At 41.5% G+C, this 21,846-nt stretch overlaps 1 protein-coding gene across 3 annotated transcripts in view; it reads right to left on the reverse strand.

The window, feature by feature from the left end:
- The window catches only part of ZNF451 (zinc finger protein 451), a 36,899-nt gene extending 18,950 nt beyond the window's left edge, over positions 1–17,949 (reverse strand). The window contains exons 1-10 of one of the 3 annotated variants that reach the window (XM_069011393.1): positions 17,681–17,949; positions 16,966–17,049; positions 11,480–11,563; positions 10,152–10,277; positions 8,919–9,030; positions 8,171–8,321; positions 6,720–6,846; positions 5,192–5,345; positions 3,135–3,282; positions 968–2,619 (exon numbers count right to left, since the gene is read on the reverse strand). In XM_069011393.1, the coding sequence (XP_068867494.1) occupies positions 968–2,619; positions 3,135–3,282; positions 5,192–5,345; positions 6,720–6,846; positions 8,171–8,321; positions 8,919–9,030; positions 10,152–10,277; positions 11,480–11,563; positions 16,966–17,046 (2,635 nt within the window). In that variant the 5' untranslated portion in view covers positions 17,047–17,049; positions 17,681–17,949. Of the gene's footprint in view, positions 1–967; positions 2,620–3,134; positions 3,283–5,191; positions 5,346–6,719; positions 6,847–8,170; positions 8,322–8,918; positions 9,031–10,151; positions 10,278–11,479; positions 11,564–16,965; positions 17,070–17,288; positions 17,455–17,680 lie in introns of those variants that run through there. The other 2 variants (XM_069011394.1, XM_069011395.1) reach the window with 2 other exon arrangements.
- Positions 17,950–21,846: the final 3,897 nt, after the last annotated feature.

Here is a 21,846-nt window from a genome sequence, read left to right on the forward strand (position 1 = left end):
GTTATTTGGTGACTGCATAGATTTTAAAATCAACTGAAGTAGCATTTAATAATGCACTAATTAGAGAGAAGAGCAGAGTCTGGCAATATGATGGTATAGACCTCGACAGTTTTCTGGTAAGCACAGAAAGCTGTTGTCCTGTTATTTTAATAACTCATTTAATATTCAACTGTGCCCCCCCGACTATGGCAAGTCTCTGTGCCATTCAATTGCTTGCATGCATAAAAACACATAAAATGTTTAGACATGCACTTTTTGCTATACTTCTAACATAAACGTCAACCTCTTAATCAAAAGCATTATGACACCACTAGTAATTAAGAAACACTTCCAATTTCTGAACACAAGGTACACATTCAGCCTTCTCAATGTCATTCTTAGAAGTGATAATGAACTTGAAAAAAAAAATTGCATGCTTGAGGGAAAAAAACAATACATACTGGGAATATAAATTCTCAGCTGATACTGCTTTTCGGCAAGCTAAGAAAGCTGTGATGATGGTGATATAACAGGACTGCCCACAGAGAAAGCACTAACAGGTTCATAAATATTTATATATATAAAGAAGACAAGTTTCTTTTGAATGTGTATGATAGATCATTTTTACACTTCTAGGCGTTAGATCCCTAATTGGGGCATCCTTGATAGTCCTCTTCCTTTTAACACCAAATTATGCCCCCAAATAATTTGAAAATCAAATGTTTGAGTCTCAGGATTCTTACATCTGCCTTTCTGTCTGTTTTTTTCCAAGACTTCATACATGTGGCATATAACAATACATTGTGGAGTCTGAGTTTTGGAAATTCAAGTACTGAGAATTCAGTATGTGAGAAATAACAAGTACTAAATTCTGAGCTCATTTATAGACTGGATGTAACTAAATGGTATGTGACATGCACTGACAATGAAACAGAGTGTGCTAAGGACAGCAGTAATTTTCTAATGTTGAAAGAAATTTTCCACATACTTTCGCTAAGTTCTTCAGACTGTTCTGAGTCCTCATTTTTTATTTTCTTTCCCTCTATTGGGCCCTGAAGAGGAGACAATTGTGGTCTGTCCTGAGTTTTGGATGGAGATGCTTGAAATCGTTGCATGTGAGGTTTTCTGACCACACAAGCCCCACTTGCTGCAAACTTGAATACTGTGTCTTCTGATTCTGATGCAAGACTTGATAGATCAGGTTTCTGCAAGAAGCAGTGTTTCCCATGGTAGTGCTGATGCGCGCTATGAAGATCATCAAAGTTTTTGTTGCATGCAGCACATCTAACAACATACATCTCTCCTTTAGGTTTCACTGATGTGTGACTCTTGAGATGACTGTTCAAATCAGCAATATTCTGTGCCGTTGCAGAACACAAGCAGCATCGAAACCATAAGTTTCCTTTTTGCAGCATGGATTTCTGACAATTCTCATAATCATTCCTCCTGTTTATTTTGGAGACGTAAGTTGTCCGGCAACCACAGGTTAAAAGGTCTCCTTGTTCAACTGGGAGGAAGTCCTCATCCTTTTTTATTGATAGTTCCATCTGCTCAGGCACAAATGTATAGTCCACACTATGAATCTCCTTGTAATGGATTAGAAATTCTTCTTCTGTGTCGAAGAAGAGATTACCACAAAGGCCACAGAAGTATTTAGTCTGTATCTCCTGATTATGATGCTCTTGGAAGTGCCGCTGTAGTGTTCCTACTTTCCGAAAATGACTTCTACATAAGCCACAAGAGTACCTGTGAAATGCGTGGCTTTCTAAGGACATGCAATGTTGTTTAACGCTCTCTTCAGACTCAAACATCTCCTCACAAATGCGGCACTGCCATTTTCCCACAACAGGACCACTTTCAGGGGAGAGCTCAACAGGGCTGGAAATGCAGTCTTTATCTTCACCTGCAGAAATGCTCACTGCGTCGGAAGCAGATGGCATAGGTTCATCTTCTACAGCTTCCTGCTCATAGTAGTAACTATGTCCACCATGAAATTCAGTTATGTGTCCCATAATATCCTCTTCTCTTAGATCTACAGAGCATGCTCTGCACCAGAGAAGAAAATTAGTCAAGTGTGCTCCTCCATGGAATCGACTCATATGCAGGCGGATAATGCTTGAGTTTTCAGCCAGCTTTCCGCACACAGCACACTTGTGACAGATCCTATTTGCTGATAAAATGTGCTTTTCTACTGACTCTTCTGTAAAAAACTTTTGAAGGCATTCACAAAACCAGGCTTTTACTTTGCAAGCACTACCTTGACTTTGGTTTGCTACTTTATCTTCGCTTTTATCTTTTAAATAACTCTTCCGTTTTGAAGGAGTAGACCCCATTTCACGGGTGGACTCACTTGGACTCAAATGTCTTTTAAGCAGTGGTCTTGACCGATCCACAATGTGGCATAAATGGGACTGATTTTTATGTTTTCCACTGACATGGCAGAACATCAAGATGGACTCTTCCAGTGTACTAAAAACTCTAATGTTATGTTGAGTGGTTTGTTTATGCTGGGTCATCTGATTCTTATCAGCAAACAGCTCATCACAGTTCTCACAGTGACCTTTTGTTTTAAATATCTCTGCAACCTGGGAGATGCTTTTCTTTGACAGTGCCATAGGCCCAGAATTATGACAACGTGTTCTAGAATGGATTAAAAACATGAAGAGGTTATATCACAACCTGAAACATTTTTAAACTTTCAGATGTACTCGAAATATTACCTACTAGCTACAGCAATACAGGGAAACAGTGTCCTCTATGTACTTTAACCCACCTACTAGCTTGCCAACAAAACCATGCAACATGTATCTAGTCTCTGAAATTTGAAGAGAATTAGGTGCTAATTTCCAAAGCTAGCACTTTGATTGATGCTTATTGTTGTTGACTGCACATTTTCAAAATCAGCTTAGAAATAGTGGAACAGAGACCAACTTTTGTTGTTCCGTTACAGAAAATCAAAAAGGATCCTGACATTGATCAGCTTTCTGCAGTGCAGGGTAAAGCTAAGGGGGCAGGCTTTTGATTGTTTATTCAGGAAGTCAACATTCAGATGGTCCTAGCTGCCCTGAAATCCACTAGTACCACAAAAAGCACGTCTGCGTATCTGTCATTGATCTACGGATGTTCACATTATAAAGACAACGCCCTACACAAACCTGAAATGAGCCGTTAATTCCATATGTGAGCGCAGTATCTTGAAGCAGGACATACACTTCACCTGGAAGGAGACCTCTTTGCACAGAGATATCAAGAGGTTCTTAGCAAAGGATGGAAAAGGTACTGGATGGCCAGACTTCACTGCATCTGTAAAATGGAATGGTAGAAAGTGCAACCACACATTGGAGTTTTTCCATAGAATTTCAGCTCTCTGATGACATAACTACTATTGTTACTTGTTTGTCACAGGGTTCAGAAAGCAAGTTAACAAGTGTCAGCTGAGCCACAGTAACTGTGCAATGGAAGCTGTAACTAAATCCTGAATTTTTTAAACTTCTGTAACTATCTTATACCTGAATCTGTTTGCATCTTGCTTTTTCATACTCAGTGACTGACTTTACTTCCCTTTTTCTCCTTCTACAATGCCAGGTCAATATCTCTCTTACGAAGGTTCTTACCTTCTTCTCCTCCACCTATTACCAGCTTACTTAAGTCTACTCTTAACACATACAATTTTAAGCCATATAGCTTTTTTTTTTTAAAAAGCACACAATTTATTTAACAAATTCCCATATACTCTGACCATCTCTTTCTTTCCCATGCTTAATGTTAATTCTTAAATTTTCAGATGCAGGACTTTCTGTTGTTCTGAGTATATGCTCCACATGTAACTTCCGGTACCAGTAGTAGAAGAAAACTCTCTTGAAAAGAGACTGGGAAATGGTTTATGGATTATATACTGTTGATGTTCTGCACCTTAGCAGGCAAATTCTCTTTGATTTTTCTGTTTAGTAAGATGTGATGATCAGCAGGCAGTAATTTGAGGTTATGCCTTTTAGCTAACTTCACTGGCCACGCTGATAATTATTAATCATGAAGCCTTACTAACGCAACGTAAAAAATGGAGCCCTCAAGTTTTTGTTCTGAGTTCGGCACTCTCCATCTAAAGAAGAAAACACTAACTTGTGCTTTTAATCTTTTCAAAGCAATAGCTCACCAGTAATCTTTTTTAAAACCTATGACCTGAATTTAAAAGCATCTGCAGTCATCACATTCAGAATTAATAACCTATTTGAGAATAAAAGTACATTAGAGTGACAATGCGTAAGGGAAACTATAACCATGCAGCTGATTGTCACTTCACTACATGAAAGCAGCAGTACTGACTCGACCTTCAGGGGATTCCTTCAAAGCCTGCCTTTTCTGTACATTTCCTGCAGCCACTCTGGGGGAGGGCAGAAGTCGAAGATACACTTACTAAGATGAGAAATAACTGGATGAATCCCTTCAGCCATGCAGGCTTGTTCAGAGACCTACAATGTCTAAAACATGGCTATTTAGCAGTTTAGCTAACACTGAAGTAAATGCTTTAATGCCTATTGCTTATGTCAGGAAAAAAAAGCCAGTACAGCTATGTTGGGCATTAACCCTGTTTGCAATGACCAGATCTTTCCTCTGGACTCCATTCATGGTTCAGGATGTTGCCAGCTCACAACATAACCAGTATTTTAGCCTTCAGCAGCCATGCAGTCCGTACAAGCCATCAGACTGGCAGCAATGTTCCAGCTAAGCACTCAAAATTTGAAATTATATGGAGAACAAATTTTCACAGGTCTTTGCCATCAGGAATGCAAAGGACACTGACAAGAAAAATAGCCTCCAAGCTCACTACAGAGAGTAGAGTAAGGAGAAGGAACACAACAGCCACTCTGACTGGAATTGAAAAAGAAATTTATGTGTTTTGTCTAAGTTCTATCAACATGCTAAATGTAAACTTATTCAGGAAAGTAGTTTCATGGAGTCACTGGAGGATGAGAAGCTTATATGAGAGACTCAACAGCATCTCATTATAGGAATTGTGATAGAGGAATCATTTCTACACAAAAATATGAATTTCAAAGCATCACATTTAAGATCTTAAAAGAAAAGTAAGAATTCATTAATAACAAACTTCAAAACCTTAACCTATTTTAGGCAGCACAAAAATGTCACTTCCTATCTTAAGGATGAATTATCAAAAAAAAAATTAAAGGCAGTACACTTAGTAGCAACATACCACTCAGTTCAGAAACCTGGAAGAAGTGGTTCTCTTGTGACATATGCTGCGAACACTCTTCTCTTTTGGTGAAAAGGAGGAAGCAGTTTGGGCATGCAAAACACTGAATATGCTGAGGAGGAATACCTTTTTTATGCCCATCATTTTCATTTAGCTGGAAGAGAAAATTATCTGCTTAGGAAAAAATTAAGTCAAGAAACCAGTTCCAGTTCTCATGTCCTCCCATTCCTCTCTAATTTCTGTGTTAGTATTTTCACTTTTAGGTTGTCAGCTACAACATCAGTATTTATCTACAGCCTACCCCTCTGCACTTCAGCTCACAAGACACTAGGAACTGGCCAAAGTACCACTGTCAAAGCCAGCTACTCATCCACGCTTACTACACCATCAACTTCTCCATCCCCTTCTTGCACCACTGGGAGCAAGTACCTTCCCAGGGACTATGGGCTCCAGCAACTCTTAGCCATTCCCTCTACCCAGGCTCTCAGAAAAAGCTCCCTCTGTCAATAAAGCAGCTCTTTTACCTCACCTCAGTTCTTCCCTAATCTTGCTAACCTTTAACTCCCCAAAATGCTGGTCCTCAGAGTAGCCTGAAAGGTCTGTGACTTTTGTAGAAGTCAACTCCTTCCACCTTCTTTGCCTTCTACCTCAACTTCAGAGCTCTGCCTTCAGGGCAAAAATCCTTTAGTTCTGCTTCTGATATTTTTGCTTCCTTCTTTCTACATCACCGCAAGAATCTTCATTATATGTTTAGAGCTTTGACTAGGATTATCTCCCTTACACATCAAAGTAATCCCATCTTCTCGCTGTCTGCAAGAGACACTCACTGCCTTCCCCCTACCTTGGCTGCTTCTCCTGCTAATGTCCCTGGACACATCAGAGGCACAGAACTCTGAAGCAACGGAAAAAGAGCAGGGACAAGCTACGATGCAATCTTTCAGCTTGTCAGGTATGACTACATATCAAGAGTTATTACTACAAGCAAAATTTAGTCTGGTTTTCAGAATGTCTAAAACTGAATGTCCAAATTTAATGCAGCTTTTGGAGACTAGGAGAGAATATTTGTTATCAAAACACCCAACTTTGAAAATGCTATCCATTATCCAATTGAACACCAGACTGCTTCAATAAAACCCCCATCTCCTTTCTGCTGCTTCTCTTCACTGTCACTTATTTCATCCTAAATTATTGTCTTTACCTTTCAGAGTTTTGGAAATGCAAAAAAGGGGAATACCTATCGACAACACCAATAGATGGACAAGAGGCTCAAGACAGAACTATGGTCCTCCTGAAAGCATACCAAAACAGAACCTAAAGGTCAGATCTAAAGGGAATACTGTCAGGCTACACCAGGTGTTTGAAACACAGCAGAATAAGAAAAAACTATCTTGAAGTAAAAGAGAGGGAAGACAAAGAGGGTTAAAAAAGAAACCCAACAAAAAACCCCACCAAAAATCAATACATAATTTTAAGTCTTAAACCCTCTACTACATTCAATCAGGCGAGTTACTTATCCTTATGATCTTGCCTTAGATAAAAGATGATCACTGTACTGCTGAGAGGTTGAAAATCTTTCGCAGCATATCACACAGGCAACAGCATTATGTGGGGGTCCATGCAATGTGACTGTTGGGTCACAAGGAGAATGATCAAACCTGAAGAAGAAATAATTAGCAAACTAGTCCCCTCTAAATAGTCAAATAACTTTTTTTTAATGGGAAAAATTCTGTCCTTTGAAGCTATCGGACAAAACCCCTATCTAACCAACCTAAACTGTAAAAATTCCTTACTTCCCCTATCGTGAACTGTATCAGCTGAAGTATCCTGAAGTATAGCTGAAGTATGTTCTGCAGCCTACCTGTTAAAATGGCCACTCTGGAGAGAAATCATACTGCTTTTAAGAGAACTACATAGACACTTTTATAATTATTTTTACCTCCCTGTACTAGTTCTGGTTGGGATGGAGTTCATTTTTTGTAGCTTGTATGGTTGTTGTGTTTCGGATTTATGAACAACAGTGTTGATAGCACAGATAAGTTTTAGTTATTACTGAGCAGTGCTTGCACAGTGTCAAGTTCTTCTCTGTTTTTCAGCCTGTCCCACCAGTAAGGAGATGTTGGGAGATACAGCTGGGACAGCTGACCTCAACTGGCGAAAGGGACATCCCATAGCATAAGACATCATGCTCAGCAATAAAAACTGGGTGGAGGAGGAAGGGGAGACAGTTGGGAAGACAAATGCCATCACTGCAAGTAATCATCATGTGTGATAGAGCTCTGCCTGTTGATTCCTTATTTTGCTTTGCATGTGCATGCAGCTGTTGCTTCACTTATTAAACTGCTTTTACCTCAGCCCAGTCTTCTTTTACCCTTCCCTCTTCCACATCCCACTAGGGTGAGTGAGCAGCTGTGTGGGGCTGAGCTGCCTATGGGGGTTAACCCATGACACTCCCTTCAACTTCTCACCACCTTGCCCATAGAGACGTTCAGTAGTTAAAAGGCAGTATCTGCTGGAACTGAACACAGGCACACTGAGTACTGACTAGCAAGATCAGCTACGAACAGATAGCCTACAGCTTCTTCTCCTCTTTCCCTACATCAGGGGCTTTTCTTTTTATTTTACCATCAAATTGTGTAACGTAGTCTTTTGCTTTATTTCAAGTTTGGATGAAGATACAACTAAACTGGAGTACAGAAATCTTACTTCTCAAAAAACCCCATATATTAAAAAATGCTCAACAAGAAGAAGACATCAATTCTGAATGAAAAAAACAAACCACACACACCAAGTAAAAGACCAAACCAACAAAAAACCCCCCATGAAGCTCATCTATATAAACTGTAACATATTTATCGGCTCTCAAAATGAAGCTTTGTCAGTACAGGCAGTTTAAAGCAGACTTGGTGCTGATGTTCTAAGTTAGAGCATATTCTTTTAGTATTATTCCTTGCACTGAACTCTTGCACAGTATGTCCTTACCTTTGAAGGTGACCTAGAAGAAGATGTACATTATCAAACTGCCTGTTGCAATGCATCACAGGACAATATTTGGGACTGCTGTTGACTCGAGTCTGACCTGTCTTCTTATAACCACCCCTTCTTCCACCGTTAACAGAGCCTGGTTTCAGACCTGTGTTACAAAACAAAGCACTTAACCAGAAGCTGAATTACAGAGGCTTAAGAAAACAAACAAAATAACACACAAGCCCTAAAACATCCCAAAATCAAATTGTAGTGATTCTTAAAAGCAAACTAACAATGCACTCACTGTCCTTCAATTCTACTACAGTAAGTCTGCTCTTTCACTGTCTCTTCAATTCCCAGCAGTATAACTTTTCAAACACTTTGACACCCTTCCTCCAGGTCCTCCAGGCAGTATTTTAAATTGATTAAACACTGTGAAGTCACACTTACTTACATTTTCCTAAGCAGCAGTTTAACAGTAATATTTTTTTCTTCCTAGCAACTTTGCTTACAAAAATAATTAACATTGCCTTAATGGTTTTTAGACTCCCTATCTTTAATTTTCTAAGCAGCAAAGTGTTACAAGGATAGCTTTTCTGGAAATAAGTGCTTAAGAACTTCCAAATGAAATGCTATAGCAAAATTAATATTGTAGGGTTTGGTTATGCACAAGGCACCTGCAAGCTCAACAAAATTTTCACATGTTCTGCTCTGTAATGCAGGACTTCCAAACCATCACTCAAACTTAGTTTTCTATTCTCACCTGGCATTTTTAACCACTGGTCCACACATAACCTTGCAGCTTCTGTATCACTGTGCTCCCGAATAAATTCTAATTCTTGCAATCCATGAGCATATTGGGAATCAACTTTCTCCTGAGAGAAAAAACATACCAGACAACATTAGGATTGAATTTGAAAAAAAGAAAAGAAAAAAGACTAAGTATGTATCCCAAAACTAACACATGGGTTCCTAAAAAACACACCTACAAAAACATAAGTGAGGGGAAAAAATCTTACAACTCAACTGACTTCTATTCAATACAATAAAAATGGAATAAGAAACGAAAGGAAAAGAAACGAAAGGAAAAGAAACGAAAGGAAAAGAAACGAAAGGAAAAGAAACGAAAGGAAAAGAAACGAAAGGAAAAGAAACGAAAGGAAAAGAAACGAAAGGAAAAGAAACGAAAGGAAAAGAAACGAAAGGAAAAGAAACGAAAGGAAAAGAAACGAAAGGAAAAGAAACGAAAGGAAAAGAAACGAAAGGAAGAGAAACGAAAGGAAAAGAAACGAAAGGAAAAGAAACGAAAGGAAAAGAAACAGGCATTTTCACTTCGAAGACTAAATTTAAGTCTGCAGTTTGCATTACCTGATGAGGAAAGAGCCAATCAGGAAGAAAATATTCTTTAACAAAAGGATCTTTCAGCCTTCATTCTCAAACTGCTTTAAAAGTTACATGGTTATCTCTGACTCCACTTTACAGTTGAAAAAGTGTAGGTGGAGACATAGACAGATTGCCAAATTCAATGTGGAAGAGACAGAATGGGGATGTAGGCCTCCAGACATCAAGGCTACCTTGTTCTGTATCTAATCTAGCCTTTTACTCTGTTGTACTGCAGTTGCATAGTCTACCATACACTATAACAAGCTGTAAATATATAGTACAATTATGTGATTTTAAAAGCTGTTAACAGTGTTGAGAAAATTAGGCTGGGAAGTCAGCACATTTCACCAGCTCTGGATTTACATTTGTCCCTGTTCAATTCCAATTTTTCCCCCTTCAGAAACTGAAATAAGACTAGAAAATTGATCAGTTAAAAGCCACAGAAGAGACATAGTCCATGTCGTGTTTCACACAATGCCCCAGAAGCAGAAGTCTAGTTGCTAGTTCCAGGTATGCCTCACCAATTTTTTTATTAACTCAGTAGTGAAAACAAAGACTTGTGACTACAAATCCTTTATTATGCAATTCTTCCAAAATAAAACACATCCAATACCTTAAAGGCCTTGTTTTTCTCTTCTTTTTGCTGTTTCTCTACTTCAACATGGCGTGCCAGACGATCCAGGGTTGATGCAACTCGTTCCTTCTGATAGTCAATGTGATCCTTACGCTTAGTATTTCTCTACAATTGGAAAGTTAAACTCTTATTTGGTGATTGTTAAGTAACAGACAACAATACATTGACAAGTGATGCCCAAGCATCATGACATAGTTCAGTAAAGATACTCTTATCCTAAGTTCCATGAGCTACCTTGCTAGTTTCCTCTTCCTTTTTACCAGCATTTGTAACTTCTGTTAAAAAACAAACAAAAACAACTCTCCCCTCAACATATTCAAGGCATTTCAACATAAACATTAGCCTCACCAAGCAGCAGAGGAACATGATGCTGAGAATCCTAGAAGTCTCCAACAAATGAAAAGTTAAGTAAGTTCTTCTAAGTAAACAAAATCCCTCCTGACTTCAAAGCCAACACACAGCCCATCTAAAAAACTGAGAACTTCTATCATTCTTGCTCTAACACTGCCTAATATCTTCAGAAAGGCAGGCCAGTAGCTTTTTCTAGCCTAAGGGATAGACTATATACTGTAGTTTCCTCCTCTTACACAGTCAGCTCTAGAAATCATCCCCATAGTGTCAGCCTATGCATGTGCAGAAGATCCACCTTTCCTTAATAATCAGGTTTATAACAAACCTCCTCTACTGCAACACAGGAAACAAAAGTCAAAAGATAGTCACTGCTGCCAAAACCAGCTCTGGTAGGGTCTATCAATGCTCCTTTCAAAGGCCTTGCAGAGCAGGCAGAATAAGTTTGGGGGATAGATAAACTGATGAGCCTGCTTCTGACTTGTACATTCTTAGATTGGATTATGAAGGATTAGGCTGAGCTAAAACCAGACTGTCACTGCAATAAGGTCATTCAAGCCATAAATTGTTCCTAAAAAGTTATTTTAGAAAGAAAAGGCCTGTAGAGGTAGTAGACCACATATGTTTCCAGGCTAGAAACTGGACACCCTGACTTCTGAGGCTGAATGTAAAGTGACATTTTATTTTCACACACTTGTTAAGATCACTGAAAGAGAAATAAAATTACCAAGGCCATTTCAAGGCGGAACAAATGGCTCTGGAAAAAATGAAGCGCTGGTATTCTTGCTTTTCACTCAACAGCAGGTAGAAAAATCAAAATACTTCAATACTGGTTATTTAGTATTTGTAAAAATACATCTAACAAGGCTTTTGTGAAGAGTAACTGATAGGAAAAAAATACAGAAGACCAATTACTTTATTCAATCAAGATGTCATAAAATACACTACAACATACTCACATGAAAATAAGAACTGCTGTTAGGTTCTTCATCCTCACTGCTGACAAGATCAATGCATTCAAGGACAGGCCTTAAAGGTCCCTCCTGGAAAGGAAGTGTTAAAAATGCACACACAAAAGCATTAAATTGTCTTCCTCAGAGATAAAATGTACCATCTCTGCCATATATTGGCAGTGTGTTCAAGATATTAACAATCAACTATGTAGGGCAGGCTAGGAAGACCTACTGCCTGATGATGAGTAGCAGAGAGAAAAGCAGCATGGAATCCTCTCTGCTGCTCTCAATGCATCTCATTCTTTACATTCTTCCACCTTTCAAGGCAGTAAAGCTGTTCAGCTGGCCAGGCATAAACAGTCCTCCTGTCTCACTGGGAAGAGGGATGAAATCTTGGACAGATGACAAAAGCTTCTATGAATCAAGCTGCCAGCCTCCAATTACCACCAAAGAGTACTTAACTTTTTATGATTAAATAAATAAAGATAACATGGTTTTCTAAATGAAATATATATTAAAAAAATCCACTTCAGATTTGCTTCTGTAGAATCGGACAGCCTCTGCAATACTTTTAAGAAATTAAACCTTTATTAAACAGATGTTAACAAGTAAGAGTTCTCACACTCAGATCACCTGACTGTCCAATCAGTTCAAAAATGTGTTCTGAAATGTTTAGCTCTGATCCTAACAGCTGTACCTTCTTCAAGGGCAGAGATTTTTCGTATTTTCTTACTCCCAGGGTTCAGCAACTAATCAAAACTTACAAAATTGACAGCTGAAATGCAGAGTAACTTTCAAGCCTAGAAGTTCAAGTGATCAAAACAATAAATTTAACGCAACTATTATTACACTTGTTTAAATGTCTTTTGCACACATTAAATGGTCTTTTTCCTTCCAAATTCTGTGCCTTTTCTATGCAGTTTTTGTGTACAGCTCACCTCCACACAAGGCAAGCCCTAAACTGAAAATCATGAGAATTTTAATTACTTTCTTTCCAGCTGGTTCAACTAAATAGTAGTGCAAAGATGGTGCCAAACCTGAGGATTCCATCACTATAGGGGAGTTAAGAAGCTGAGGATCAGAGAGCTTCATCCTGCTTGTAACTCCCCACAGGATGAGTGGGGGAGTAAACTTTGGCATACAAGAGTCTGAGATTACACAAAAACAACATGGACAAGCTCTCCATGAACAGCTGAAAACTGGGGCCTCTCTAGCTGACTATACTGGCATACTTGGCACCCAGAAAGACAAAAGTATTCAGATGTACTAGCATTAACATATGCTCACTCTTCACATCTTATCAGCAGATCCTTCACATTCAAAAAAACTAAAAAAAACCCACCCCCCCACCCCCCCAAAAATACCAAACCATGAACCAACCAACCAACAACAAAACAAAGAAACAACTAACCAAAAAAAAACCCAAAATGCTTGACTTCTAAATTACTTCTCTAAACAATGTTCAAAAGCCATTCTTCTCACAAACCAACACCTATGCCACTGAGCAATGAACAAAAGTCACAGCTACTTCCAGGAGTAGAAGAATTTCTAGGTTTTGAATTCTCCAGGCAGCTGTGGCATCTCTACCGCTATTCACAGCTTTGCCTGGAAGCATCAGCATTAAGTCAACAAAACTGCAATTTCACTATGCTATGCAAAGTACCCAATTTAACTGTAAATACAATCAAATTTGTTTAACTGGTAACGATGAAGCCTCATATTCATCTCTAAGGACAGTTTCTTCTCAAGCAGTTCTGTTAAGCTCATTTTTATTGCTTCCCAAAGTTTTCTCCAAAAGCCCTAAACTGTGATATCTCTTTCCTGCCTTTCCTCATTTCACTCCATCTTTGGATAATCAGGCCTAGCTAACAGACACCTTGTCCACTGACACACCATGCAAGGTGCTTTGTTTGTTGTTTCTAGCTTTATGTGCATTCAGATCAAATACCCAGTTTACTTAAACAGCACAATTAAACTTCTGCATAATTATACACACACTAGCATACAGAAAGCATGAATCTAGCTTTCATGTATGTGACAATAAACTTCTCTTTGACAAATAATTATGTGAGCAGAACTCTGTATACACATGTAAACATAATTATTATAGAACAAGTTTACATTAAAATAAATTTTTAAAAATTGACATAAATTGTACTATTTGTGTTCTAAATCTTTGTCCCAGCAGACTTCCAACTTTTAAGACTGCTGAGAACTGACCAACATCATGAGCCAACATGTACGTAACAAGTTTTGATTTTTGTAACGTAGCAAATACAAAAATTCAAATCCCTGACTGACTTGGGATGAGTGCAAAAATAAAAGAGTTGCTTCATAACATCACTACCATTTTATTCAGCTCCTGCTGTGATGCAACTAAAAGCCAGAGAGACAAATACTTCATTCGGAATATCTAATAATTAACATCTTAGGGGGAAAGGAAGCAAAACCTTTAAATGGTAACTACCATGCTTTAGCAAATCACTTGATTTGGTATATTAACTTAAGGCCAGTGCTTTTGGTGCCAACTGGAATTATCTGTCTATTTGTTCACAGGGCATTAGACCTGTGAATTTCTTCACTCTTGCCTTATCCTTCCCAAGTAAACAAAATGGGAGCAAGACCATCCTATCTTAAGAAAGTAGGAGTAACAGCTTGCACTGCAGATTAAATCATATTTCTCTGGTGGTATGCAAAACTTAAAATGTAATGATTTTAAATGGACAAAATACGTTGCAATGAAGAACTAAAAGGTGGGAAATTATGGAAGAATAGTTTCCAAGTTTCCTGAATGAGGGTGAATCAGATTATAAAAGCTGAAAATATCTGGCAGCAGCAGATTGACAAAGTCCTTATCTGACGGAGAAAAAGCACAGTCCTACAGTATGAATTCAAACACCATAGTACAAGTGAATGAAATAGAAAAACAAACAACCCAAAACCACAAAGAAAAAACAGATCAAAGAAACAAAAAACCCACACCACCAAAGCCATATCTGACTGTCCAGAAGGAAAAAAAAAGAGAAAAAGGAAGAAAAACACAGATCACATGGCCAACAACTACTTGTTTTCTATCAAAATGGGCACAGGTTGGGATACCCCCGTGGCTTCTCTAATTCAATTTATATAGTACCATCTTATGCACTGGGTCTTTAGGACATGCAGGTAACCAGGAGGCATCCATCTGTAACATTTATGAAGAGTACAAGTTTCCAGTCATACACATGTATTATATGGAAATGGGATGATCTAAAGCTAGCCAAGCAGTCTAGAAATCCTTTAGCAAAGTCCAAAGTCACCTTCACTCAGAGGAGCAAATGAGAGATCTGAAGACATATTGTTGATATGAGGTGATGGCTAGGGTCACACACCTTTCCCCTAGTATTCAACTACAATAGTAAGCTCCTCACCCCAGGATATAAATCCTGCACAAAATTTGAGCAGAGTCATCTTCCTATATATAGCAGCCTCTCTTGGAAGCAATAGTCACTGGGACCACAAAGGATCCATATTATCCACAGGCAAAGCCAAGGAAAAAAATAAGGCAGCCAGAAATGCCGATTTTAGTCATTTTGTTTCAGTTCTCTTTAGTTACTGCTCTTGGTGCTCCAGCAGCCCTTCAATCATTACACATTCCAAGCTACACTAGCTTCCTTGTTCATTAATTACCCAGTTTGCAGAAAATGAAGCTTTGAAGAAAATGAAGCTTATTCAGTCATGATCACAGAATCAAAGAATGGTTTGGGTTGGAAAGATCATCTCATCCCAACCCCCCTGCCACAGGCAGGGACACCTTCCATTAGACCAGGCTGCTCAGAGCTCCATCCAGCCTGGCCTTGAACATTGCCAGGAATGGGGCATCCACAGATTCTCTGGAACCTGTTCCAGTGCCTCACCACCCTCACAGAAAACAACTTCTTCCTAACATCTAAACCTACTCTCAATCTGAAGCCCTTCCCCTTTGTCCTCTCACTATATGCTCTTGTTAAAAGCTCCTCTCCATCTTTTCTGTAGGCTCCCTTCAGGTGCTGGAAGGCTGCAATTAGGACACCCTGAAGCCTTCTCTTTTCCAGGCTGAACAATCCCAATTCTCTTAGTCCTTCCTCACAGAAGAGGTGCTCTGCCCCTCTGATCATCTTCGTGTCCCTCCTCTGGACTCATTCCAACAAGTCCATGTCCTTCCTGTGCTGGGGACCCCAGAGCCAATGCAGCACAGCAGGTGGGGTCTCACCAGAGCGGGGCAGTGGGGCAGGATCCTCTCCCTCGCCCTGCTGGCCACACTGCTTTGGATGCAGCCCAGGACACAGGGGAATTTCTGGGCTGCAAGCAGACATTGCCAGCTCATCCACCAACAACCCCAAGTCTTTCTCTGCAGGTGCACATGAATACTTTTGTATATATAATGAATTTTGAACTCATTAATCAATTTTGCCCAGATCAACCAAAAGATTAAGACGTCTCAGAGATACTCAACTACTTATAATTTTGGCAAAAAACCCCACCTATCCCTCATACTTGAGCACCTAAACACCCCCACAGAAAGTCTGTATGTTGAACTTTGGCTTTAATCAAACACGACACAAAATGGGGGGGGGGAATCTAGTCATTATTCAGTATTCTGTTCAAAAATGAGAGAATTCTACAAAAAACAGCTGCTAAAAATACTGTCATCATTTAATCACTTGACCTTAGTAACATGACTTGCTCCTTCAAGAAAAACATCTTTAGATGTGTAGATGTGGCTCCTAGGGACATGGTTTAGTGCTGGGTTAATAGCTGGATTCAATGATCTTAATGGCCTTTTCCAACCTAAACAATTCTATGATTCTATGTGACCCTGCCATCCAGCACCACTCCACTGATGACAGATTGCGGCCAGAATGCAGGCAGCATGAAAAACATTCTGCTTCCCTTGGATCTCCAACAGATAAAAGTGTCTTAAAGTTACATTCACATAAACCATGTCAGCATTAGACTAGGTGTTGTACAATAGAGAGTGCCTCACAATTTGAGAGGATTGTTTAAGGCCTCTAACCCATTATTTCCTTCCTTTTCTAAACTGAGTACAGTGATTTTGACACTGATTTGCAGAATGAGCAGTGATTTATTCCATTAACTTTACTGGGACTATTCATAAAGCAAAATGCTACGCAATATGATTACCAGGAAAGTTATCTACAGTCCCTCACGTATCTCACTGATCACTGTAATTCCCCCCTCATCTGCTGGGATACTCAAGACCATATTTTCACTACAGGACCAACTGACATCATCTTATACCTTTCCAAGAAAGGGCACTTAAACCTTTAAGATCAAGTTGTTATCTGCCACAAACACTCACAAATGAAATTATCTTTATATTCAAGAGTAAAGCTTTGCATCGAAATATAATCATCAACAGAGTCAATGAAGACCCCCTCTCCTGTTTGCTGGACTACTGAAAGTGTATTTTTTCCAACAAGCAGTGTGTTTCCACTACAAGATCTACTTACTCCAATGAACTCAATCTCGTCTTCACTTTCAGAAGCTGGTGATTGACTCTTGCGAAGGTTGTCAGAGCTACAAGACTCCATTATCTAAACGGAAACAAAACATACTACATAATTTCACTTTGTAAGTTTTGTTGAACTATCCAGCATTTTCCATTTTATGCCTTCTTTGGCTTTGCAGTCTATCTGTATTCAACAAGTCTCTATCACTCTCAATTATCAGTGACACCAGAAAAAGTGATAAACGATTCTGACTCGAATCACGCTACTGTATTTTTCCACATATGTAAAAAGTGTCTTTATCTACAAAGCATGCCAATACCTACACTCCTCCAGCAGCCATAGCTGCAGTGTAGCAGCCCAAGGACATGCCCGAGCCTGAAACCCCAGCAAGAGCCGAGACGCGAGCTCTAGCCCAGCGGCGCTCAGCCACCGCCGAGCCGAGGCCGGCCCGTAACAGCAGCGGGCGACCTCGGGCGTTTTCAGCAGCTGCGGCTGCTTTGGGCCGCTCTAGGACCGCGGCAGAAGGCTGAGCATCCTGCTCCAAAACAACGGCGGGGTCTGCGGTGCTGAATCACGTTCCCGTGCCCGCCCGGCCCCGCGGCACACGGCTCTGCGGGCTCCGCACGCCGGGCCTGCCGTGCTGCAGCTCGCCGGGCCCGCCCGCTGCCCTGCAACCGCCGGCCCCGCGGCCCGCGCAGCGCCCCGTCCCGCTCACCCGCCGCCGGCCCGCGCGGGCAACAACGCCCGGACCCGCCGAGTCCCCGCTTCCTCTGCGGCCCGGGGGCGGGGCGAGGGCGCGGCACGGCTCGCCGAGATCGGGAGGTGCCGCCGCTCCGCCCAGCGTTCCCCATGGCAGGTGCCGGCGCTACCGCGGCAGCCCCATGGCGCGGCCCCCCGGCCGGCGCTCCGGGCTCTTTCCTTCTTTTGGGCTCTCCCCCTCTTCCGGCCTCCCCTCGTCCGCCTTCAGTCGGGCTGCATCGAGTTCCTGCTCGGAGGGGGAAACCCTCACGCCGCTTCCGGGGGAGGAGGAGGATGAGGAGGCGGAGGAAGAGCGGCTATTGCGGCTGGCAGCCAGGGGAGAGAAGGCGGCAAAATCGCCTCTCTGGGCCGGGCCGGGCCGCGCCGCCGTCCCGCTGCCGCTGCCTCCGCCGTGCTGTGCGTGCTCAGCCGGCCCCTGCTCAGCCACCTCACACGGTGCTTTATCCAGCCCAGGCATCTGCAGAGATCCTTTGTGAAGATCTTACGGGAGGCGTTGCCAAGGGCACTGGTGAACTCCAGATACACAATGGCCGTTGCTCCACTCATCTACCAGGGCAATCAGTTTATCATAGAACTTTGTCAAGCTGGTCAAGCCTGATTTCCCCTTGGTAATGCCATACTGACATTTCAATGATTTTCGTGTCGCTGAGAGGCCTGGAAGTGGTTACTGGGATTGGCTGCTTCATTACCTTGCCAGGGATCAGGATGAGGCTAACTGGCCTGTAGTTCTTCCTGCCCCTCTTGAACATGGAGGTGGCATTTGCTTTCCTGGGGCACTAGCCCCAGACACCATGATCCATGAAAGATAACTGGAAGTGATCTCACCATGACATCTATCAGTGCCCTCAGTACCCGTCGGTGCATCCTGTCAGGGCCCCTAGACTTAGCATACATATGCCCAGTTTGCTAATGTATTCCCTGGCTTGATCCTCTTCCACCAAGGGTACATCTTCCTTGGTCCAGCCTTTCCCCCTGATTTTTGGAACCTGACTTCCTGAAGGCTGGTCTTGCTAGTGAAGACTGAGGCATGTACTGCATCACTAGGTCATCTGCTCATTTAGCAATGGGCCCACATTTTTCTTAGACTTCCTTTTGTCACCTGTATACTTACAGAAACTACATGTGTTGTCTTTGACATCCCTAGCTAGATCCAATTCCAGTCATGCTTTTATCTTTCCTAACTTCATTGCTGTATGCTTGAACAATGTTTCTGTATTTCTCTCAGGTTAGCCATCCTGGCTTCCACCCTTTATATGCTTCCTGTTTGTGTTTGAGTTTGACCAGGGACTCCTTGTTCATCTACACAGTCCTTATGGCATTCTTGCCTAATTTCCTATTCACTGGGATGAACTGTTCTTGAGCTTGGAGGAAGTGATCCTTAAATATTAACCAGCTGTCTTGAACCCCTCTTCTCTCCGGGGCTATATCCCATGGGGCTCTTCCAGGCAGATCTTTGAAGAGGCCAAAATTCACTCTCCAGGGCTGTGAGCCTGCTTTTTATACTTCACCCTCCCCTCAGGATCTGGAACTCCACCATCTCATGCTCACTGTGGCCAAGGTTGCCTTGAACTTCATTCCCAACAATCTCCTCATGGGTATAGGTCCAACAAAGCATTGCTCCTTGTTGACTCCTTTATGACTTGAAAGAAGTTACCACTGCACTCCAGAAGCCTTCTGGATTGCTTATGTCCTGCTGTGTTGTCCCTCCAGCAAGTATCTGAATGGTTGAACTCCCACATTAGGACCAGGGCTTGCAAACACGAGGCTCCTGCTATCTAGAAAGGGATTGGGAGATTTCTCCATTATGGTGTCTTGGAGACATTTCTTTGCTTACATGCAAGAGCTGAAGGTGACCTCTCCTAAGCCCCATCTTCTTGATTTTGTGTTCTGCTCCTGCCCCATCACTGTTGGGGTGACCCAGCCCACTGTGGGGCTGGGGCAGCGAGATGCCAATCAATCCCAGCCCCTCCCCTGGATCGCGTTCCCCGAAGAGGCAGACTCAGAGGGTGGGTCGAGGGGCGGCTCAGAAGCCTAAGCCGCACCCCCTGGGCGGAGCCCGGGTCCAAGCCACCTCCCCCAGTTCGGGAAAATTCCCGGTTCCTCGGTTGTTCATTGTTCTCTGTTATAACTCCCGCCTCTCGGTTTCCCCCCTCTAGTGGTTCTTGTTACATTGTACAATGGCTTGTAACCTTTCACCGGGGTTTTCAAATTCCCTATAAAACTGAGGACAAGCCTGAGGAGGCCTTCCCATTGCATCGCATTCCATCCCTTCCCAGCTTGTTCGGCTTGTGGAACTTCTAACAATAAACCTGTTAGAAGCCAGACCGGAGCAGCGTCTCTCTTCCTTTGTCTCCGAGCTAACGTGAGCCGATCCCATCGGCTCCTGCCGTGTTCCCTCTGCCGAGGAGCCAGCCAGCCAGCCCAGCCAGCAGCTCTTTTGCTGGTGCCGAAGTCGCTTCAGCGACCCGCAGAAGTAGCACAGCTGGACTCGCTCTGACCTGGGGCACGCCAGAGCTCGTGCCTCGAGCACCAAGAACTGCGTTACATCTCCCCATGCCCTTTGCTTTTTCCTGTGTCCATCAATCCCCCACAAGGCTGCTGGTTACTCTCTCCTTTAATTCCTAGTTTAAATCCCTGCTTATGTGGTCAGTGATCCTACTGGTAAAAATAGCTTTGCCCTGCTTAGTGAGGTGGATCTCATCTCTGTCAAGCAGATCGTGATTTGCAAGCAGGGTCCCATGGTCATACAAGTCAAATCCTTGTCACCAACACAGGTTCTGCCAACAAGTATTGACTTGTCCTATCAGTGCCCCCTCACTGCCATGATCGAGAAAACATCACTCGCACCCCCATGCCCATGATTCTTGTTATTTATCTGCTACTGCTCTCCTGCTTCTTCATATAATTACTTCTTGCCACCCAAAGTAAAAGTCAGTATGAATCATCTTTACTCAGTGCATTGGCTTTGAGTGAGCTGAACAGTGTAAATGTGACGTGTGAGCTGCGTGTCAGTCTAAAAGAGCTGCTTGCACACCCGCAGAGCACTGGTGTGTGCTTATCAATCCTGTAAACACGGGAGAGAAAGAGTTCAAGGTTGCATGTTAAATTTTGGTGGTATATGAGAGAATAAACAACTATCAGCAATAACATATCACATACTGTAAGGATTAATTAGTGCTCTTGTTTTTCTTGAAAACATAGAATTACTACTGTTAGTTTTAAGCCCCTTTCCATATGAATATAAAAGCAGCTTTATGACAGAAGATAGACATCCTGAGCTGCTAGTTGTATCTACTAGTTAAATACTCATTAACAGTTGTACAACTTAATCACTCTTGTTGGACTATATAAACAACACTGATTTGTCTACTTTTATTTCATTATTAAAATAATGGAAACCTGACTGCCACTTGGAGAGTTATTGTTGCCTAAACTTTAGTATTTTGCATCTGTAACTTGAATTTGCTAATAGAACACTGATAGCAGTCATTCTGTTTGTAGTTTGCATTTGCACCTGATGACTTTTGATTCTTGAGAATAGATAATATGACAAGCTGTAGTAAAAAGTTACTAGGGCAGCAAGGTGGCATTATTTTTCCAAATTCTGAGACCCTATGCAAATGATGCTCATTTAAATATGAATTTTTCAGTAGTCATTCATGTAAATGTTTACTCTTGCAATGACCAGTCCAAAATTCCTCTTTGTATGTAAACAATACAGTTAAGAAAGAAAAATAGTAAGGGAATTGCCATGCAGTTATTTCCAAAATGCCAACAAAACTCTGAATTCCAAAATTTGTGTATTTTATCTAATTCCTGTGAAAGAACAGTGTTCAGACTTTGGGCCAGCTTAGGAATATTCTTATGCAGAACTTGTTGGAGAGGCTAGGGGAGGTGAGGTAAGGAGAAGCAGGGGTTTTTGTGAGTTCTTCATGAGATCTCCAAGTCCAAATCTCCAAATGAAGTCTAGGTATCATATAGGATATGAAAGCTGTTTCAGAGCAGACTGTCCTTATAAACTCAGTAATGCTCTCTAGAAACTAATTCCACATATTCACTATGTGCCCTTAATCATAGAATAAGTTTAGATTAAACAATATTAGGAAGGAATTCCTTACTGTG

The sequence above is a fragment of the Aphelocoma coerulescens genome, chromosome 3 (genome assembly GCF_041296385.1).
Source record: "Aphelocoma coerulescens isolate FSJ_1873_10779 chromosome 3, UR_Acoe_1.0, whole genome shotgun sequence".
In the NCBI taxonomy this organism is placed as follows: domain Eukaryota; kingdom Metazoa; phylum Chordata; class Aves; order Passeriformes; family Corvidae; genus Aphelocoma; species Aphelocoma coerulescens.